Raw genomic sequence first — 16580 nt, forward strand, 5'->3', positions numbered from 1 at the left:
ATACAATGATCTCAACTGATAATTTTCATAATAAAATGTTGAAAAAATACTCCTTAACTCTATAATGATCTACATCAATCAGCTCCTTCCAGAAGATTCTGTGACCACTTGCATCATAGTCTGATCCCGTCAATTAATTTCATTTGATATAAATAAACAAACAGATTTAGAGGAATAAATGGGATAATGTATAGAAAATAGGTTATAAACTATTGTCATTTAAATATGCTATTATTAATAGTATGATGTTCAAGGTATTGAGTTCATGCAAAATTTTAATACAAAACACTATGTTGAACATGATTTTTGTTCCTTCAGGTGTTTCCTAACTAAACTGGAAACTGATTTTAAAGAGAGAGGGAGAGAATCTTTTTTTTTTTTTTTTTTTGAGAGATAGAGAGAGAGGGAGAGAGAGGGAGAGCACGGGGAGGGGCAGAGAGGAGGGACAGAGGATCCAAAGCAGACTCCAAGCTGACAGCAGAGAGCCTAACTCAGGGCTTGAACCCACAAATTATGAGATCATGACCTGAGCCAAAGTCAGAAGCTTCACTGACTGAGCCATCCATGTGCCCCAGGGAGACAGAATCTTAAGCAGGCTCCATGCTATCAGGGTGGAGGCCTATTCGAGACTCAATCTCAGGACCCTGAGATTGTGACCTGAGCTGAAATCAAGAGTTGGGCGTTTCACCAACTAAACTACCCAGCGATGCCTTGAGACTGTGCTTTATTTTGTACCCACAAATCAGCCTGCAGAGTGCTGAAAATACTGAAGCCTCTAAATTTTTATTTTTTATATATATTAAAAAAATTTGTTAAGGTTTATTTATTTTTGAGACAGAGACAGAGACAGAGACAGAGTGTGAGTGGGGGAGGGGCAGAGAGCAGGAAGGAGACACAGAATCTGAAACAGGCTCCAGGCTCTGAAGTGTCAGCACAGAGCCTGATGCAGGGCTCGAAATCATCAACAGTGAGATCATGACTTGAGCTGAAGTTGGACACTTAACTGAGTGAGCTACCCAGGCACTGGAGTTCTAAATATTTATTGAATCAATCAGTAAATGGCATATTTCACTGATAAAACTCCAAAAGAATGTTCTAAATTCTATTTTGTTATAGTGTATTGAATATTTTCATTTTTATTTTCAAGGTAAAATAGTGTTTTGGGAAATCCTGTTGCCCATGGGATGGACAGATGGGCTGTATTATCATCTTATTCATGAGTGCCTCTTAATGTTCTTGATTTCCTTAACTATGGGAGTTTAAAACACTGTATTTTTGTGACCAAATATTAAACTCTGGCAAAAACATTGATTGTTGCTTCCTTATCTAGTTTACACAGGATCTTAAGAAACTGTATCTTAAGTTTGAGGAACAGGATTCTTTGTTGGTGATACCAAGCAAAATTATTATGAGAGTACATGGCATCAACCTGAAATACATGGTTAGTAATGTACCCCTGAAAAATCTCCTTTGAAGGACTAATCATTCTCAAGCTGATGAACATTCCTTTAGGATATGTCACTAAAATGTTCCTGACATTATGGCCAGTAGACAGACAAATCTTTGAAACAAATGCCAAATTCAATCAGTAAATTGATTAGATAACAAAGTACTAAGGGGAAGGATTGATAGTTTCATATACCCAAATCAGGCAAAATCATAGGGGTGGCAAAATTATTTCTATCTATATGAAGAGCCTTGAGATTCTTGATGTCATAATGACTTGGGAAAGAAAACAAAAAGGTTCATTATGCCTGTCAGTGGCTCAAGAATATTGCCGGAATCTATCAGGCAGGTTATGCAACCACAGTCTTTGGTCCAGGTCAAAAACTCTGGCCAAAAAGGAACCTTGGTCTTCTGAGATAGTGTATGAATTCTTTTGGGATGTCAATCTCAAGTTTTTTGAGATAATAAAATCTTCTCTTATGGGTGTGTTTTTACAAAAAAAGATTTAAATTTAAATATATATATAATGTCTTAAAACATTTATGTTGTTTTGAGATACTTTGAACCATTCTTAAAAATTTTAAGTTTATTTATTTATTTAGAAAGAGTGTATGTGTGGATGGGGGTGGGGCAGAGAGGGGAGAGAGAGAATCCCAAGCAGGCTGTGTTTTCAGCTCGGAGCCGGATTTGGGGCTCAACATGGGGCTTGATCCCACGAACAGTGAGATCATGACCTGAGCCAAAATCAAATGCTGAACAGACTGAGCCACCCAGGCACCCCAGGGATACTTTGTATGTATAATTAAGTTGTAATGTTTAAGAGAATTTTGCATATTTAAGATTCTAATTAAATATGTGTAATTGAGTAATTGAGTTGAGATTTATGATTTTAATTGGAAAGGTATAGGAGACTACATTAGAAAATTTTAAGAAAAAAAATTTTTCTTGGATACTATTTTTAATCTTATTTTTTAAATTTACATCCAAATTAGTTAGCACATAGTGCAACAATGATTTCAGGTGTAGATTCCCTAATGCCAGAAAATTTTAAGAAACTAAGACTGACTATACTTGTTATAAAAAAAAATTTTTTTTAATCTTTATTTTTGAGAGAGAGACAGAGTGCAAGCGGGGGAGGAACAGAGAGAGAGAGAGAGGGAGACATGGAATCCAAAGCAGGCTCTAGGCTCTGAGCTGTCATCACAGAGCCCAATGCGGGGCTTGAACTCACGAACCTTGAGATCATGATCTGAGCTAAAGTCAGATGCTTAACTGACTGAGCCACCCAGGCGCCCTTATACTTGTTATTTTTTTAAAAAGATTTTATTTACAAAAAAAAAAGATTTTATTTACTTAAAAAATGCAAATATCAAAAATAGCATTAAAAATTTATTTATTTATTTTTTAGAAAGAGAAAGACAGAGTGTGAGTTGGGGAGGGGCAGAGAGAGAAGGAGACAGAGTCTGAAGCATGGTTCCAGGCTCTGAGCTGTCAGCACAGAGCTGGACGCGGGGTTTGCACCCACAAACTGTGAGATTATGCCCTGAGCTGAAGTTGGACACTTAACTGACTGAGCCACCCAGGCACCCTAAAAATAGCATTTTCTGTCCATAAAAGTCATACACTGACATCAAAAAACTCACATTGGCAAAATATATATACTTTTAATGTTTATTTACTTTTGAGAGAGGGAGAGAAGACTGCGCTGCTCAGGCACATGCGTGTGGGAGGGGCAGAGAAAGAGGGAGAGAGAGAATCCCAAGTGGCACCTGCACTGTCATCATGGAGCCTGACTTGGAGCTAGAACTCACAAACCATGAGATCATTACCTGAGCTGAAACCAAGAGTCAAATGCTTAACTGCCAGGTGTCCAGGCAAAATATATTTTTTAAAAGATGTTATGTAATACAAAAATATTTTAGTATTCATTTATTTATTTAAATTTTGGTTAACATATAGTGCAATATTGGTTTCAGGAGTAGAATTCAATGATTCATCCCTTATATTCAACGCTCAGTGCTCATCATAAAGTGCTCTCTTTAGTTACCCCTCACCCATCTAGCCTATCTCCCACGCACCCAAAAGATTTTACTTTCAAGTAATCTCTATATCCAATATGGGGCTTGATCTCACAATCCTGAGATCAAGAGGCGCATGGTCAGTCGAGGGAGCCTAGGTGGCTGTTGGTTAAGCATCCAACTAAGGCTCAGGTCATGATTTTGCTAGTCCCAAGTTCGGGCCCCGAGTTGGGCTGTGTGCTGACAGCTAAGAGCCTGGAGCCTGTTTCAAATTCTGTGTCTCTTTCCTGCTCTCTGCCCCTTCCCCACTCATGCTCTGTCTCTCTTTCTCAAATATAAATAAACATTAAAAAAAAAAAAAAAAGATTCGCATGCTCCACAGACTGAGCCAGCCAGGCACCCTGACATCTGACATCAGCAAAATAATTTTTTGAATTTTAAAATTCTCTAAGATTAGTATCTATTACATCCTGTATCCCAAGCTTTTGGCTATTGTGTACTCCTCTCTATACATTATAGAACATAATAATATTCTCGATGGTGGTGATGATTTAAACCAATGACCTTCTGCTTCAAATGACTCGAGAATAAAATGATGAAAGGGGGAAAAATGATGAAAGGGGAATTAATTTACACAGAAAGTCAGTGAGCCAGACAGAGAAAGGTTTTGCAAAATGCATGAAAAGCATATTTTGTTTCGAATATCTTCTTTTAAAACATAAAAAATATATTTGTTTTAGAGACTGAGTTTTCCAGCTGGTGTTTGTGCTCTAAATTTCCAGGTTCTCTCTGGTCATCCTTGAACAGAAAACAATTTAAGAAATATTCAATAATCAAGTGACTGAAAGCTTACAGCCTTCCTATTCCCAAGTAAGTCTAGAGGTTCAAGTCAAATTTTGTGCTGTCATGTTCCTAAACGAACAAACAAATTAATAAGGGGCCAGCCACCTTTATACTTTGATATTTGCACAATTAACAAGTCACAATAATGAAAACCAAACGGGAAAAGAGAAAGCAAAAGTTAACTTTTTTGTTAGCTTGAACATATTATGATTCAGTGTTTTGGGATTTTCAACACAAAAAATTAAGAGGATATGAATTATCAGGAAAAGGAGTAAGGGAATATTACTATGTAAAATCTATTAATCCTCTAAGAGAAACACCTGTGTGGGAGGTTAACCAGAAATGTAAAGCCCCTTAACACCTACATTTCGTTCAAATAATTGTTTAGCAGTAACAGAAGTTCACTTTTCTGAGGATGAAATATTTGCCAGGCACATTATAGACGTTATCTCATGTAACCCTCACTATAGCCCCACTAGGTCTGCACTTATTTATCGAGGGTCCCCCTGGGGGAATTCGGTTAGTGAGCATTATCAGCCTAGGGCAGTCTCAAGAAGCTTAGCCTAGTAATTATTACTACCCCCTTCTTCACAAGAGGAGATGGGAGGATAGGCTCTAAGAGATTAACTTACTTGTCCATGTCCAAGGTCACACAGTGTTGGAGCAGCTACACGAACCAAATTATCTCATGTCAAATCTTACCCTTGATTATTAATAAGTCTATTAATAGACTTATCTGTAAGATTTTTTGTTTCTAATGCCTCGATTTTTTTCAAACATTTTTATCTTGGAGGAGGAAGCCTTATAGCCAACGACCTCTCTGCTGCCTTCTTTTTCACAGCGTTGACCAAAGAGCAAGTGGTGATTTTACACTGTAACTGCCAGGTATCTGGGGAGCTTGAGGGGCAAGGAGTCGAGTCCCAGGGGAATGGGGGACATTTTTTTTTTTTTTTGAAGAAACAGCAACCCCGACACAAGGCCAGACTGTAAAATCCCGAGCAGAAAGCTGATTCATTGCCAAAGGAAGCAGTTTATTTTTTTCACCTCCTCATTGCCTTTCTCCACTATTTCCAAGCGTGTTTTGTTAGCAGTGTCTAGCCCACTGACTCCAAAATGCCGGAAAAACCTAGTTTTTATTCTACACCCGTATCTCTCTAGCCCCTACCCCTGTACGGTCTCTTCTTGCCTTTCTTCTCACGTGCCTTTCACTTCTTCACCTTTGGCGGATGATCTATACATGACGCTTTTTGTTTTATTCTATCGCCATATGGACTAGATTGCCTTATGGCGACCTTGACAGACACCAGGGTGGGAAGCCCGGGGGAGGGGAGAGGCAATCAGCTCTGAGAGAAAAACCTTCAGATAACTGTTGAGGAGACGCCACCGGGAGGAGGCAACCACAGAGCTCCACTTAGCGTTCAATTTTTAAAAAGATTGACAGGAAGTGTACCAACTGTCTTTGCTCTAGCTACTTGCGCGGTCTCGCGAGATACGGACGTCCATGTAGGGGGGTGTCAAAGGCTCCTTTCTGAGTGGGGGATGGGAATATCTGTGGCGCAATCATTGCGCGAGATTGGGCCATGGTCGCTCGGGCCATGCTTACATCTCGCGATATTTCGGTCGGTACGGTCTGGAACTACGGGCAACTTCTCGCGAGAGCCCGTGCTGAGGGCTCTGTGAGACCCCGTGTGTTTGTGTGTGTGTATGTGTGTTGGTGGATGTGAGTACGAGGAAGCAGCGGCCGCCATTTCAGAGAGCTTGTCGAAGCTGTCGCAGGGGTGGATCCTGAGCTGCCGAAGCCGCCGTCCTGCACTTCCGCGCGGGCTCCTCTAATCCCATTGTTTCTTTTAGATTCGCTCGGGCCTATCCGCCCTCGGAGCCCGAAATTCGGGCTGGGCGGTACCGCGGCCTGGGCCTAGCGGCTTAACAGTAGCAACAGCGGCGGCAGCAACAGCAGCAGCCCCCGTCTTTCCGAATACAAGCACCCCAGGGGCCCGAAAGCCCGCACAGGTAAGGAGGTGTCGCGGGCCTGAGTATTGTCAGAGCTTTTCAGAGGTTTAGTTTTCGTCTGGGTTGAGGGGCATTCCTTAGTCGGTGTTTAACGACTTGGGGGGGGGGCAGGTTCTCGAGAAATCGGCTCCATTTCGGCGACCGCGCCCTTATTTTCCGGTCGTGTAGATTTCAGGTTTTTTGGGTGGCAGGGACCCCAGAGAGGCCTAGGGCGGATAGAGACTGGTCCCTTAGAGGCCTGGGGCGGCCGCGACCTCCCAACATGGCGCCAGCCGAACGCTACCATGGCACACAACCCCTCCCAACCGAGGGAGTTTCCCTTTGCCCCTAAAATGGCAGCGCGGGTTTTGCGCGGAAAGAGGCGCTCTCGCTCGAGTCGCGCGCGTTGTTTTTGGAGTTAATTGTAGGCTGATTTTGAATGTACGTTTAACGTATTTCTGTCTGTTCAGTCTTGGAGGTATTTCAGATTTAGTTACCAAGACTGGTAAAGTGCATCCCCTTTGGTTATTCCAGGGTTTTTGAAGTATTTTCTGAAGTTTTCGGAGTTTGTCGTGTAAGAAGGAAATAGGGCAGAATTGAAAAATGTTTACTCACTGAATTACCTTTATTTTCTAGGCGTTTAGAGAAAATGGCAGACGATATTGATATTGAAGCAATGCTTGAGGCTCCTTACAAGAAGGTGAGAAAAAACATGTCGGTGAGGTTTATTTATTTCTTAATTTAGCATTATCACGAAACTACTGCTGAAATGTAAACTAACCTCCCCGGAGCCCTCTTGATTTACCTTATCAGAGATGCATTACGTGTAACTTACAAAAGTAAATATATGCTATTGATGTAATAATATTGTGCAGTAGTTTCACTTCAGCGTGATGAATAAATGCCCATCTATCTCTCTTTGTAGACTTGCCTAACGATATCTCACCTCTACTCCCATGAATTCACCTTTGATTCCAGTGTGAACTGTCAATCATAAGGTAGTAATTGAGTGACTTATCGCTGTACCGTGGTCCCCTAGGTAAAATGACTCAACTAAGAATTACCAGCTCCAGTTTGGTATAGCAAAAAGGTGAATGTAGTGGTTTGGGAAAATAGCAGGGGTCCAAGAATAACAAAGCATAACCAGTCTGTGGCAAGCAAATCTTTAAATAAGTTTTACAAGAAGAAATGGGTGAGATTTAAATTTTCTTCTATATATATACATATATATATGACTGGTGATAGTAAATATTGAAACAGGCAGGTGATGATCTGCTGCTCAGTTAAAAATTACTAAAATTCTTGGATCCCTGAATAGAAAATTTTTTTTAAAGCAAAGGAGGCAGTATCACAAACTTAAAGTCACTTGATGACTGTTTTTACTGTTCTCCATATTTTATTTTTAATTAGTCCCTGCCATAATATTTCACACTAAAAGCTACAGAGGAATTATTTTGGCTAATAGTATAGTCTTTGACCCATTTCAGTATCACAGTAAAAGTAAAGTGTCTTTTCATTCTTTCACCAGTTGGTGGTGAAAATAGCAGTATGCATGCATTATCACTGGTGTCACAAACTGTAAGCTTTGTAAGTTAGGACTTATACTTCTATAACTGATGTGATCAAACTTTAAAAATAAACATTGCACTAAACCTTTTAAAAATAATACAGCTGTTTTGGATTGTATAGCACGACCATGTGGTACCAATATGGATGAATTCTTTCTAGCTTTAAATGGTGTATGTAGTTTTATAATGCTTAGACTCTTGAAGAACTACTTTCTATTTTAATGTTAAGATTCTTGTGTCTTAGTTTAACATGGATGTAGTTCCATGTAAACAGGTATGGAAGTAGGAAATGTTTAGGCTGGACTGGTGGATTATTAATTGACTTTCTTGGGTTCTTGGGAGTCAACATTACTAAAGCAGTGTGAATCCCTGTTTGCTTCAGGGCGAGATGTGTGACAGAGGTGGCATCAAGCTCTTACAGTCCCAACCCTCCAACGGAAATGGGCGAAGATCTCAGGAATGGCATCGGTCACAGGAAATCGATAGTGGCTGGCTGCTAGCATGGCCACTTGGGGCTTAGGCAGAAATAGAGCCATGGTACTGACCAAAGGGACCATAGCACATGGAATAAAACTCAAAACAGGACTTCATTCATGTTTTATAGAAATTCTATTTAACCACTTGAACACTGTAAATCTGGATAACTTAATATCTAACTATATAAGAAAGTAAAATTTAACATGTTAATATGCATTTTTATTTTTGTATCACGATGACTTAATTGTAAGCAACAAAGTGGTTAAACACATACCCATCTAAATTTTTTTATAGCTTTCCATGTTAAATTATAAGCAAGTAATTAGTTTTAAAATTGTTTTGTATTTTCTTATTCCTATTCCCTTTACCCTTTGACAACTTGAAATGTTACCACTTCGTCCTCATGATGTTCTTCTATCAACCCTGCTTAGGATGAGAACAAGTTGAGCAGTGCTAACGGCCATGAAGAACGTAGCAAAAAGTAAGTTATAACAAGGGACCTGGGGTGGGGGGGGGGACCTTTATGTGATTGAGATCTTAAGTTGTGTTCCTGTGGCTATAGCATCAGACTAAAAGTTCTCTTCAAAAGCTTTTGTCTCTTTTAGAAAAGTTGTTCTTTACCTTCTGGGACAAGAAACTATTTGAGGATATGAAACTATGGACTCTTTCTCTAGATTTCAGGATATAGTGTCAGGGACCTTTTGGACACCTTCCCTTCCAAGTCTGTCCATGACAATCTGGATAAGAGTTCCTGTATTAGAGCTTGTCTTCTGTCTTAAATTTATTAACTTTGGCTTAATGTTTTGGTGTGTGTTATCAATAAAACTGTTATAATCTACTGAAGATGGGTTAGGAAGAAGAAAAGGTAATAAATAACCAGGCCATGGAAAATATTATTTGCTCTAAATCACCACTGAAGGAATCAGAGCTGTGAATTATTTATGCTCCTTGCTGCTTAAAGGCCCTTTTTATAGTAACGTTACAGCATAGTTAAGTACTTCTTAGGTGTTTCTTACATGGTTTTTGTTATCTTAAGCTTTTTAAACTTTAAGCCTTAAATAGAATGGAGTTTTTTTAAAGTTGTATTTGTTTATACAAGTTACTAGGTTAAATGAGTAACCCATAACAGGAACTCAGTGCTCCATAGTGCAGAATATAGTATAGGATAAGTTTCAATAAAATTGTAAGCAGAACCAGTTTATAAGGTTTGATCCTGTTTTTGGAGTTTTCTTTCAGCTTTAAAAGTAATCATTCTTAACATCACTTGGTCATGTTACAAGCATTAAATTGTTTTAGTAGCCTATTTTGTGAACGTACATGACCTGATAATACGTAAAGAAAAAGTGATAACATAGCTGCTTATTTGATTTTTTTGGCTCTTATCCTAGTAAGAGCTCAGAGTGCTTCATAGTACACTACCTTCACATCCTCACAACAATTCTTCCTTGGTAGGTTGATAGAGTTTCACAAAATAAATGAGAAAATTCTTAGTTTGGATTATGCAGGCTTTTTTTTTTTTTTTATTCTTACACTTCCTCTAAAGTAATATAGTAATGCATTGAATTAAAATGATGCAATTTGTGGAAAATGTCTTAAGGTGGAGGATCTGTTATAGTTCCTCACTAATCACAACAGATTTTGGGAATTAATCATACTGGGTTTAGTCTTGAATTTTTATAGTTTGAGGCAATCAACCAATCTTTGCGTGGTTTAATGTTGCCTACTTTTAGACCTTTTACTAAAGTCAGTTTCCTAATTAATGGTTCTAATTCACAGTTCTTCAATTCATAATGAAAACTAGGAAGGAGTATCCATGTAAATTTAAATTATCTAATCTAGGTGTGGGTAAGGATCTCATCCTGAGTGCCAGTAGGATGAGAACAATGCACTTTAGGGCACAGACTTTCTTTGTTCAACCATTCTCAGCTGTCACTCCTTGCTTCTAACTCAGTCTGCAGTTTATACTTATTTTTATCCTGCATCTAAGCTCATTAAGGCTACCAAGCTTACCCAGGACATTTAGCATTAAGCTCTCCATGACTAATGGTTTATGACCTTTATCTAAAGAGTTTTCTGACACTGAATAGAAGAATGGGTAATTTTCTTTCATTGGCTATAGGATAGCCAATTTAAGGGAGTGTCTTCTTAAAATATCCCAACTACCATCTAGTATTTTTTTTAAATGTAGAAGTTATTTCTGTCAGACTTCTCAGTCTCAGTTTAAGCTGCTTAAATAAATGGCTTTTTTGTTCAATCAGAAACTTTGCACCCATTTTTCTAAAGGGAATTAATCTTTCAAATTAATTTGGAAGTTATTTAGAAAAAAATTTTTATATGTAAGGTTAGATGAGATATAGAACAAGTACAATGTTCTGTGCTTTAGTGTTATGTGTAAGTTCTGTTAATCAAAGGAAAGTGCCATGTTGCATTTTTCATCCTAAAACTTCATTGTCTTAAAAGCAATTGAGTATTGGGATGCAATTTTAAGGTAGTAAGAAAATGCACATTTTGAGAAATTGAGACTTGACTAATAACTAGTAAATGTTTTCTTTTAAAAAATAATTCTGATTTTCAGTCTGTACACTCAGTTGTATTCTGGTAGTAGTAAAAAGAACTAAGTTTAACACAAACTGGTTATCAATTAGCCTACCTTCTGAAGAACTATACCCCTGAGTTTGGCAAGACCTCAAAGTATGCCTGAGCTTGCCTTCGTGGGAATATTACTAGTGTAATCATTTTTGGAAAGTCTGAACCAGTGTCCATTCAGTTAAGCTCTTTAGGAATTACTCAAAGGATAACAATAAAATGACACAGTTGAAATATATTGGCTACTGTGTGTGGATTATCTATAAATTTTGGAATAAATGACTTTTCTATTTTTTTTCTTATTTTCCAGAGTACTTTGCATTTAAATTTTAGATCTTCTTACATGGAAGAGGTCAAATCCAGTTATAGCAAAACACCTTTACAGCAGAGGCCATATAACCAAAAAGTCCAAAGGCCCAGCCCAGTGGACCATTTACTTCAATGATGTTCAGTACAAAATTCCACTGCCACTAAAGACTTTGGAAAGTCCCTTTTAAGTTGTAACAGGATTTGACTATTAGTGTGGATTATGATAACCCTTCTTTAGTTAACTTAATGTTCTTTCAAGCTGCAGTTTGTTATGGAGAAGTATACTGCTTTCTTAAATTTTTGTCTGGGCTTTTATGAAGAGGATCGTGCTTCTGAATGTCTTAGTATGTTGTTGTCTTTTTACCTGTCTGGGGTTGCCTTCAGATGTGGGTGGGAACTCATCTGTAAAAAGTTCTAGGAAGACTTTTAGTTGAAGTTAGCTCTCCAATTTACCAGTCCTTTCCTTTGGCAGAGGAAGTTTTGGGCCTAAAAAAAAAAGGTAGATTGGGAGGTTGGCTGCCTCTCTGTTATGGGCCATCTAGGAGCAGAGCAAAACTTTATTTGTCCTTTTTGTGGGGGATGGAGTTACTTTGTACTTTGTCCCCTGATGGATTATATGTAGGACTTCTGATTATAGCTATCTCACAGAATTCTTAAGGCTAAGACATAGGGTCAGGTGTTTCAGGCAACAGAGTTGGAATGTTATCTGTTGCCCTTCTGGGCATTGCTTTGATGACTTCTATATAAATAATGAGTGTAGCCTAATTTTCTGTCATGTGCTACCTAGCATATACATTTCTGACAGTCAGGTGGATTATCTTGAAATTTTAGACAAAGTTTCTGCCTCCTTGGAAAGCTCTACATCTCCTTGTGATTGGAGTGTGGGTTTCAAGATTCCAGAAGGTGGGTGTCTTCATTTTCTATTTTCAATGCACTCTAAGATGACCTGCTTACAGGTTCTCTGAGGCAGACTTCAATTGCTCTTGTGCTAACTTTGCTTTGATAAGGACTAAACAGTTTAATTAAATTTTCCAAATGATGTAGAGTTGTCAAAATGTTTTAATGATCTTTTAGCCACTACAAATTGACATTTTAGCAGAATAAGTTTATTTTGAAATGTCTTTCGGTTTGTATTGAAATATCTGAAGGCACCTCTAAAATTTGGGTGATGACACAGAGGTACAGATGGTAAGATTTAATTATGAAACGAATGGGTGGTATACTGTGAAGAATACAGAAATGACAGATATGACTGACTGGCTTTTTTACCTTTCAGAGTTTGAGATTTTATAAAGACTGATAAAGGTGTTGATCCTTGTTTTTGATTGCACCCCACAGGCTTGTGTAAAACGGCATCCTCCCCATTTTCTGGTGTACTCATTATAACTTTTAATAGAAAATATTCGAAAAACAGGGAGGAGGACACTTGTTGGGATGAGCACTGGGTGTTGTATGGAAACCAATTTGACAATAAATTATATTTTTTAAAAAAATCCGAGAAAGATCACATTAAAGTCTAGATGTATCAGAATGCGTTTTATTGCATTAGTTTTATCGTCCTTTGTCATTACTTGTAATTTTCCCAGGAAAACCAAAATATTGATGCTTGTATGGCCCTTTGAGAGTATAAAATACTCGTATTCATACATGTAAATTGGGTCAAATTTGGCTCATGTAAGGGAAATTAAGTTTACTTTTATGTAAATTTTTGTGTATGACCCACTGTTTCTTCAATGTTAACATTCTATTGTAAATTTGATTTTATTACTGTATCTTGTAGATTACAGTAAATCTCTTTGTTGGCCAGTTATGTTGGTCACACTTTAAGAGTTCGAGTTTTGATTTTCTACCTCCCAATAAATCATTTCCTTGTTAAAGCTGTAACTGACTCAAGAGAGATCATTAATAGTCCCTGCTCTCTCAAATGATTGTCACTGTCTGCTGATTTTAAGTAGTAGAAAGAAGGCAAAGGTGGGGTGCTATTTACCTTACCTAGGAATTATTTTTCCATAAGTATGATTATGTATCATAGTAGTAAAAATAGCAAGATAAATTTTTAAAAAGATTTCTGACCATAAAAGGAAGTAATCTTAAGCTAGCAAGATAATAGTAATTTTTTTTCTTCTCAGGAGGAAAAAAAGCAAGAGCAGAAGTCGTAGTCATGAACGTAAAAGAAGCAAAAGTAAGGAACGGAAACGAAGTAGAGATAGAGAAAGGAAAAAGAGTAAAAGCCGTGAAAGGAAGCGAAGTAGAAGCAAAGAAAGGAGACGAAGCCGCTCAAGAAGTCGAGATCGCAGATTCAGAGGCCGCTACAGAAGTCCTTAGTATGTAACCATAGTTACAGTGATTTTGGTTTTAGAGTCATTCTCTGGGTGTACATAAAACAATTTAACCTGGAAAATTTGCATTGTAAAATTTTGTTTTTCATTACGACTAGTTAAAAAGCATTAGATGAGGTATTGGCATTGAAAAGTCTAGCAAAGTAGAAATACAGCATGTGGACTAGTACATAACATTTGTATTACTAAGCATACAGATTTTCTGTTACTCCATCTAAAATATTTTAACTGTATGCCATGTAAACTAGACCAAAGCACTGCAGTGCTTAAAAAACTTGATATTGTAGTGCCAAATATATGAAAGCTTAAAGGTGTGTGAGCTATTCAAATTTTCTTTACTGAACATAAATTAAAAATCTTAAAGCTCAAATAGATAAGTTATAAATGTAGTTAGTTAAATGTCTGGCTGTTTTCAGCTGAAATGACAGACCATTTGTGAATTTGGTGTATGCTCCTTGATAATGATCAACTTGGGGCTCATCACATTTATATTTAAGGTTTTTAAAAATAGTAAGACGCTAATAAAAATGCTTTGAAATCACTCTGGAAATCTGAATGTGGTTATGTAACAAGTTGGAAATATATTTTATTATGGTCATTTTAAAAACTATATTAATAAAGTTTGGAAGGAACCTACCTACAACTCTTAAGGATTGCTTCTAGCTAGCAATTCTTAGTGCTTTAAGATGTTCTTTCCTCTTAATGAACATACTGTTGTAAACTGTGGGAGTTATTTTAAAATTAACACTCTTGAATGGTTGGAGATGGAATTCAAAGACAAACAGACCTTAATAAGACATTTGGCTCTTTCACTTGTACAAGTTAACACTCCAAGCTTGAGCTTTCTCATCTTTTAAGAAGGAGGTAATAACTGACAGATAAATTTAATGAGTTGAATTGAGAAGAGAATGAAAATAAAGCACCCACATTAACTGCTATTCATGAAATGTTTTAGTATTATTTGAAGCCATTAAAGTTAGTAACACTTTGGATCCTGATTCTGGGTCTTTAACCTTTAAAATAAAAAGGATTGAACTCCTTGTTTTCTACTTTCTTCCTAGCTGCATGTCTCATAAATAATTTAAGAGCTGAAAGAGGACACAATGTTGCTTTAATTCCAGATGCTGTATTAAAAAGTACTTTGTTTTTTTGTCCAATTTATCAAAAATTACCATATTCATTTTTACCAGAATGAATTAAATGGGGGAGGATTACTTTAATAAATTCTGAATATGGTTTATCTAGAGTAATGAAAACTTGAAGTCAGCCTATAATCCTAGTCTGACTTCAAAGTGATTTAGTTCTCACATTTGTTTTCATGTGATCTTTAATTTATCCAGTAAATGTATACTCTTAATTCTGGTTATTAGTCTGAATGGCAAAGGACCCATTTAACATATAACTTTATTTGGAACTGCTTGGATGTTGCAGGTATGCATAGAGTCCATGAAAATGAGTCCAAATGTGGATCACATACCACTGTTTTGTTTTGTTACCCTTCCTGAAAAGGATAGTAGGATGAGCACTAAAGGACATCTGACCTGTCCCTTTAAGTTAGTTTGGTCTTTCAGAATAAAAGATCCAGAAACTATTGGGCCTTTTTAAGATTCAGAATGAAATTGTCTTATAACAGTTACCTTTATAATATTTTCGAAAACATGCTTTTATTATGTCAAGTTCATAAAACATTTTTTGAAATAATAACGAACTTTCTTCACATCTTTACTATGGAATATTTTGCCACAAAGAAAAGTATGACACATAAACTTCTTTCATGCAGTCTCTGAGACTTAACTGTTACATGGAAAAGAAGTTTTCATGATGTTAAAGAATTAGTTCCTTGTTTTTAAACATTCCTCAAACAAGAAAACACGTATGAATATTGTATATGTACGTGCATACAAATGTATTCCTGAGAAAGGATCTGCAAAAATACACACCAAATTGTTAACTGCAGTTATTCTGGTGTGAGGGAAGTTCAGGGTGACTTATTTTCACTTGGGCTTTTTTTTTTTTTTTCTTCTCAGGAATGTATTCATAGTGTAAAAAGAATTATAGACTGAAAATGAGGGTGAGATTTTTTAGATTCTTAACAATCTTGAGGCTGTAACCTTTGGTCTCGGCACCTCTCAGTGGTCCAGGATGGATAACTATAAGAGCAGTTTGCCTGGGATAGTTAAGAGAAAAAGTCTCTATTTCCTCTTCATAATTGAGGTGGAAAAGAATCAGCCTGAACAATGTTAAACTTGCTGGAGAGCGCATGAACGCGATCTTAGCAAGACCCTAACCCTGTAACTAGTGTAATTTTGTGTTTCCTTTTTAGCTCCGGACCAAAATTTAACAGTGCCATCCGAGGAAAGATTGGGTTGCCTCATAGCATCAAATTAAGGTTTTTAAACATACTTCTGAATTGTTTAAATTGTTTTTCAAGGAACTGATGTGGTGTACTTGTTTGGGTAATTTCTGAAACTTTTTAACTTTGCAGCAGACGACGCTCCCGAAGCAAAAGTCCATTCAGAAAAGACAAGAGCCCTGTGAGGTAGCTGTTGTCCCTATTTTTTTTTTTCTTTAGCACTTTAAGCTTTTATAAAGCTTTTACAGTGTATGTTACTATTAATTAACATTTTGTAATTTGGACAGTATTTGTACTGTATCTTCTGTGGGTAGTACTGGGATACTGTTAAATCAGTGTGGATTTGTAAGTTTTCATTTTAATTTCGTATTACTAAGAATGGAGCAGTAATTAATGTGTAGATCTTACATGTGTTCTTAAATCACTTTTAAGTAAATTTTTTTAATGGTAGCTATAGAAAATTTTAAATAGACTTTGTTTAGCTTTGGAATTAATAAATTTTACTAAAGTAGCTTCATGGGAAAGTGGTTGTAACTATCACAAGTTTTATCATTTGGCTGTCTTTACTGAGATAAAGTACTTCCATTTCCAAAGTTTTAGCCAGGTTGGTTTGTTTCTAAGTAGTAATCTTAATGTTCTCGAATCTTTGAGT

At 37.0% G+C, this 16580-nt stretch overlaps 2 protein-coding genes across 12 annotated transcripts in view; one reads left to right on the top strand and one right to left on the bottom strand.

Annotated features, from left to right (window-relative positions):
• Positions 1-5890, bottom strand: part of PHF20 (PHD finger protein 20) — a 170045-nt gene extending 164155 nt beyond the window's left edge. The window contains exon 1 of the mRNA XM_015070956.3: positions 5758-5890. The gene's annotated coding sequence lies outside the window, so the exon portion shown is untranslated. The remainder of the gene's footprint in view (positions 1-5757) is intronic.
• Positions 5891-5995: 105 nt separating this feature from the next.
• RBM39 (RNA binding motif protein 39) overlaps positions 5996-16580 on the top strand; it is a 30602-nt gene continuing 20017 nt past the window's right edge. For 4 of the 11 annotated variants that reach the window (XM_015070970.3, XM_015070979.3, XM_053200018.1 and 1 more), the window contains exons 1-6: positions 5997-6317; positions 6933-6996; positions 8773-8822; positions 13366-13560; positions 15899-15964; positions 16061-16114. In XM_015070970.3, the coding sequence (XP_014926456.1) occupies positions 6946-6996; positions 8773-8822; positions 13366-13560; positions 15899-15964; positions 16061-16114 (416 nt within the window). In that variant the 5' untranslated portion in view covers positions 5997-6317; positions 6933-6945. Of the gene's footprint in view, positions 6318-6932; positions 6997-7221; positions 8827-12067; positions 12140-13365; positions 13561-15898; positions 15965-16060; positions 16115-16580 lie in introns of all 11 variants that reach the window. The other 7 variants (XM_015070987.3, XM_015070994.3, XM_053200017.1 and 4 more) reach the window with 6 other exon arrangements.

This window comes from Acinonyx jubatus, chromosome A3 (assembly GCF_027475565.1).
Source record: "Acinonyx jubatus isolate Ajub_Pintada_27869175 chromosome A3, VMU_Ajub_asm_v1.0, whole genome shotgun sequence".
NCBI classification, from domain to species: Eukaryota; Metazoa; Chordata; class Mammalia; order Carnivora; family Felidae; genus Acinonyx; species Acinonyx jubatus.